General features: G+C 52.5%; 1 protein-coding gene across 1 annotated transcript in view; it reads left to right on the forward strand.

The window, feature by feature from the left end:
* Positions 1-5,328, forward strand: part of Bcr (BCR activator of RhoGEF and GTPase) — a 140,979-nt gene extending 135,651 nt beyond the window's left edge. The window contains exons 20-23 of the mRNA XM_042666138.1: positions 849-983; positions 1,883-1,988; positions 2,409-2,571; positions 2,941-5,328. Coding sequence (XP_042522072.1) covers positions 849-983; positions 1,883-1,988; positions 2,409-2,571; positions 2,941-3,030 — 494 coding nt within the window. The 3' untranslated portion in view covers positions 3,031-5,328. The remainder of the gene's footprint in view (positions 1-848; positions 984-1,882; positions 1,989-2,408; positions 2,572-2,940) is intronic.
* Positions 5,329-6,000: the final 672 nt, after the last annotated feature.

Raw genomic sequence — 6,000 nt, forward strand, 5'->3', positions numbered from 1 at the left:
AAGCCAGCCTGAACAGAATAGACTCCATCTCAATAGCATCAGTGTTTTTCAGGCTAGAACAAGGGCTGCTCTCATGGGACTTGACCTGCTAGGCCCTGCAGGTGAAGAGTGCAGTGTGACTGTGGCCCATGTGAGGATCTGGAGGGTCAAAGGGCACAGGTGTGACCCAGCTCCTGCCAGTGCTGTCGCTTATTTACCTTTCTATTACCCTTGACTCTGGGAGAGAGGAGGGCTGTTCCAGTACCACAGGGTCCTTGCCCAGCATCCTTGAAGTGCTGGGGGGTAGAAGCAGGGCTCACCCAGGACTTCCTCTTTGCAGACTGCTGCAGGGCATGCACTACCTGCTCTGACCCAGAGCTCTCAAGGGCCCAACACCCTTGGGTGGGCCCTTGACCCATATCAGGTCCCCCTGGACAACCAGAGGGGGCCTGGCCTGTGGCTTGGAGGATTGGTGGCCACCTAGGCCCAAAGTAAAACACTAATTTCAACACTAAGATGACTCAGATAATCCCAATGCCTTCCTATTAGTAAGGTGCCGGCACCTAGGCATTTCTAGTAACAGGCCAGACAGCCCACTTCCTGCCTAAGTGCCATGTCCTACACTAGCCTCATCGTCCTCTGGCAGGTGCTATCTCAGGGCTGTTGCTTGCTGAGCAAGGGAGAGGTGTGGGGATGAGCTCACCTTCCCAGTCCTGCCCAGACTTAGATCCGTGGGTGCTTGGGAACAGGAAGCTGAGCTGCTCGAAGGGGAGTGACGTATCAGCAGTTAGCATGGTGAGGACCTCATAGCCCAGCAGAAGCCTCAGCTCAGGGTCCACACGCAGACTTCATCCCCATGTTCCTTCTAGATAACAAGGACGTGTCGGTGATGATGAGTGAGATGGATGTGAATGCTATTGCCGGCACACTGAAGCTTTACTTCCGGGAGTTGCCAGAGCCCCTCTTCACTGATGAGTTCTACCCCAACTTTGCTGAGGGCATCGGTGAGCATTGAAAACCCAGCCTTGTGAAGGACATCTCCCCACTTTCTCTCCTGTCCACTGCCACTCATGAGAAGAAAACCCAAAGCCATGTCCCTTGACCGTGGTCCACATTGCAGCCCTCCTCTAGTGAGCTACAGGTGGGGGATGAGAACACGCGTCTTCCAAGGGCAGCTCTGCCAGTCCTCAGCCCCCAAGGGCTGCCTGCTGCACCCCTGGACTGTGTACTGCAGATATACCCGCATGTGAGGACTTGAAGACTGCAGCCCTCCTTTCTGTAGGCCAAGGCTGGGTGCAGTGTGGCTCCCAGGCAGAGGGACACCCTACTCCCAGACCAAGGCCTAGCCCAGGCAAGCAGAAGTTCAAGCCTAGCTTTGACCCTCAGTCAACCTGAAGGGTGCTGACCAAACTGGGGGCTAGCACATGAAGCAGCTGAAACCTCCTCTCCCCCTTGGACCAGTTGGCCTGTTCGCTGTGGCCTGCAGGTGGCGCTTGTTCCATCTCCATCTTGTTCCACTCTGCCTGCCTCTTGCCGTACTTCGGCTCCTAACTTCAGCTCCTCCTAGGAGCCGATAACAGCAGAAGGCAGCCACAAGCACAGATCCATTCCTAAGCAGCTCCTATCATGATACCTCTGCTCTTAGTACTAAGGGTGTTTTTGATCCATTGGTAATGAGGCAGGCCTTCAGGGTGGTTCACATGCCACCCAGGCACCCATCACAGGGTCCTCAGCATGAGCCCGGGCTGTGCTGTGTGAGCAAGCAAGGGCAGTGGTAGGCCTAGACGGCCCAGCACCTTCCAACACAGCCCTGGGAGCTGTATTCATTTTCCCCACGCCCGCAAGATAGAGGTCTACAGCCATGGTTACAGCCATTGAGATTAGCCCTCTTTGCTTTCTGCAGCTCTTTCAGACCCTGTTGCAAAGGAGAGCTGCATGCTCAACCTGCTGCTGTCCCTCCCAGAAGCCAACCTACTGACCTTCCTCTTTCTTCTGGATCACCTGAAAAGGTTAGCCCTGACTCTTCTGTGGGATCCAGAGCCCCAGGACCCCACATATTCAAGTCAATGGAACTTTTTCTCCCCACTCATTGGCCCTTCCCCCTCTGGGGACTGGAGACAGTATTTTAGCCACACCCAGCACTGCATTTGCCCCTGCTCTTTCTCTCAGGCCTTAGCCCAGAGTGGGCCCAGCTTGCCTACAGGCTGGCCTTGAGCACTCTGTCTTGGGCCCCTCAGACTGTGGGGTGGGGTGGCTTTCAGCACAACCAAGATTGTGCTATGTTCTGGAGCCTGCAGAAGCCAGGAAGGGATGATACAACCACTATATTCCCTGGGGGGACTCTAATGGGGGTCCTCAGTCCCCTTAGTGGTTGAGGCTCTGTTCCCAAGGGGATGTAAAAGAGCACACTCTGTTTTGGCTCTCGACAGGGTGGCTGAAAAGGAGACCGTGAACAAGATGTCCCTGCACAACCTTGCCACAGTCTTCGGCCCCACACTGCTGCGGCCCTCAGAGAAGGAGAGCAAGCTCCCTGCCAACCCTAGCCAGCCCATCACCATGACCGACAGCTGGTCCCTGGAGGTCATGTCCCAGGTATGAGATATTGCCACTACCCTATGCTACCCTGCCTCGACATAATGGTGGCCTCTACCTGCTCCCCATTGAGTCCTGCCAGCCAGACCCACCTCCAGAGTACAGAAGCTGTGGCTATGAGCCAGGGGGGACCCCCGGGCTACTGTGTGTCCCTCTGTACTTTACAGGACTTTTGGGGTCAAGCTACCTGCTGGTCCCTCAGATGCATCCAGCCTGAGTCCTAAAGCAATCCCAAATTGTATGTTGTTGGGAACCCGTCCCTTCTTAGTATGAGGGGCTTCCACAGTATCCCACACCCAACTTACATTCCTCCTTGCAGCCCTGAGTGCCCCTCTGAGCCATTTGCCTCATTCTTCTTTGCCTGTACAGGTCCAAGTGTTGCTGTACTTCCTGCAGCTGGAGGCCATCCCTGCCCCTGACAGCAAGAGACAGAGTATCCTGTTCTCCACCGAAGTCTAAAGGCCAAGCAGCATCTCCTTAAGAGGCCAGCCGAACAGCCTGGAAACCTGTGGCAAAACAGGCCATCTGCAGAGTGGGAACCAAACCGCGGGCCATTCCAAAAGCAGGTCATCTGCCAAGAGACAAGTACCCAAAGCAGGCCAAGTGGCCCTGATAGATCCCAGCCAAGTGGATCTGCAAGCCCTGAGCTGGCCTTAGACTGTGGTTTTTCATGCCACCACCAGAGGGTGCCCCAAGCCAGCATGTCTTAGTGTGGAGGGCCTGGCTGCAGGGAGAGAAGGCGAAGAGAGTGGTTTTTATGAACTTAATTTATCAGAGTTTAAAAGATTTCTACTGGATCACTTGTCAAGATGCACCTCTCTGGAGAGATGGGAACGCCACCAAATTCCCTCACTATTGTGTCTTGAATAAAATGCTGCTGCTGCTTCATACTCTGGGGGCCACAGCCCTGTCCCTGTGTAGGAGGGGGCATTCCAATTTCCCTGACTTAGAAATTCAACTATATTCGTTAACAGGGTTTGAGAAGCTAAGTCAACACTGTGTAGCATTGATTCACAGCTTGCTCCTTTTTTCTTTCTAGGATTTCTGTGCAGAAATGGGTTGGCTTCCCCTTCTTGTTGCTTTGCTTTCTTCTTTTTATGTTCCTCAGAAGACAGTGTAGTCTACAGCAGAGAAGTATAAAGGGACCAGACACCAGGGGGAAAGACACCCAGGCTGGCTCTCTTCTGGGAGAGTGACCACATCTACCCATCCTAACTGCCCGCCTGCTCTTGGCCGTCCTTCTTGGCTTATGAAGGCCTTGATTTCTCTTTGCTCACTCTGCCTGCTCCCTCCCTTCCCTCCTCCTTGCTCCAGCACCTCCTTTCCTTGCTCTCAGCTGAACAGACTCAGTTTACTTTTGTACAAGTTTCTTCTCTGTGGTGGCAGCGTGCTGACAGCTTGTTTTAAAACTTTGATCCGAAATAGCCTTTTGATACTTGAATATTTTTAAGTTTTATACATAGTTTCTAATTTTTTTCCTAACAAATTCAGATACCTAGTAAAATAGGAGAATGTACTCTGGACAGTCTGTGTCCCGGCAGCATTTGTCTTCCCCTTAAGCACCAGCTCTGCTTGTAGTGGGAGTCAGTTCTGACCTCTCTGTAGAATGAGAAGCTTGAGGGGTTTAGGAAAGCCAGGCACGGGAAAGCAGGGGCTTCCACCACAATGTTGACAGTGGATAGTCCTGTTCACCCACCCCCGTTGCCTGCACTCGGGCTGGGACCAGGATCTCTGTGCCTCCCTGGCCACCCAGCTTAGAGAAGAGAGGATGCCACCAAATATTTTAAATATGCACATCACTCGTAAAAAGAGGGAGTTGGGGATGGAAGGAAGGAACTGAACTACAGTTCCAGTGCTGGTTCTGCATAAGAGGGCATGCCACTAACCAGAGGACGGAAGCGGGGCATGAGAATACTAGTACCTGCTGGGACATTTCCCATGACCCTTTGTATCAGGGGACGGACAGCGATGTATACCTTCTGCCAAGCCTATAGCACATGGCAGGGTCCTTGACAGCCAGGGACAAAAGGTAAAAAACAAGGCCAGGACAAATCTCCATTGCACAGTGTATAGATACTTTTTTCCTTTTATAGCACAGGGCCACCCTCTTGGGTGATGAGAACAGAAACTGCTTGTGCTCATGTCTGCACCAATTTCCATCCGTCTCAGGCCCCTCCAGCCCCTCAAGAGAAACACTTTGCTTAGAAAAGCCAAACGCATCCCTTAATGTCTCTTCCCTCTAGTATCTCTTGATTTGCATCTATCGCCTTGAAACTGGAAAGCAATATCTCAGCGTCTGTGCCAATTCCCATTTCCTCACCCACCCTCCTCATTTTGCCTTTTATTTATATGGGACGTGTGCTCTTTCATAATGGAATGACCACTCTGTAGTTGTAAAGTGCTCCTCTACTACCAGGCCACTGTGGTGGTAATGGTGATCGCTTTAGAACTGAGGCTGCCTCCATTTTCCCATCTAACGCATTGCCAGCCTGTGTGTGAGTTGACAAAGCTTCACAGGGCCGGGAAAATAGTGATTCTTCTGGAGTCAGCAGGTCTCAGCTCTGGGCAAAGGCCCAGAGCCCTTGTGACCACCCTGGGTCCAGGGCACAGCAAGCGTAGCTTCCAGGCAGCAGCCCGGCCTTCCTTTGGTGGGTAGTTGGTCTCTGAGCAGCTGTGATCCTGTTTTGAGGTCAGCTGTCTATATACCCCCCTGGGAAAAAGTACTGTGGACACTTTCATTAAAGTTACCTAAGATGACTCGAGTTTGTGGTGATTTCTGGATTTAAGAGAAAAACAATGATCAACTCCTCTGAGAGAAAAAGCCCCTAGGCTTCTGAACTGAGATGGGCAGCAGGTGGCAGGGGAGGTCTGGGTGCTTGGGAGGTCTTGCAGGGCCAATCAGGCCACCACTAGGGGAAGAATGTCAACATTTGCCACTTCAGAGAAGCCAGGCCTGGTGGGTTTTGGGTGCTGACAAGCAGGCACTGGCCACACAACCCCAGAAGTAGTCCATTTGGGCAAGGACCTTGGACTTGGCTGAGGGGGAGGAAAAAAAAGCCACCTGAGGGATGCGGGGGAGGCAGGTGGCAGAGAAGGAAATCTATGAGTCCCCCCCCCCAGGAGGGCTACACCAATCTGGGCCCCTGCTCTCAGGGTCCCTCAGCCTGGTGGTTTCTACAAGCCTTGCCTTCTTGTTGCCTGAATAGGGGACACAGACATTCTTAACTACCTCTCACCTGCTCTCTAGAGCCTGTCCAGGTCAGGAGCCAGTGGCTCATACTTGTAATCCTAGCTATTTAGGAGGCTGAACTCAGAGTTGAGGTTAAAAACCAGACAATTCTGTGATTCTCAGTTAACCAGTAAGAATCCTGAAGCCAGGCACTAGTGGCTCCCTCCTGTAATCCTAGCTACTCAAGAAGCTAAAATCTA

Source organism: Dipodomys spectabilis, unplaced genomic scaffold, assembly GCF_019054845.1.
Source record: "Dipodomys spectabilis isolate Male_0828 unplaced genomic scaffold, ASM1905484v1 ptg000363l, whole genome shotgun sequence".
Classification (NCBI taxonomy): Eukaryota; Metazoa; Chordata; class Mammalia; order Rodentia; family Heteromyidae; genus Dipodomys; species Dipodomys spectabilis.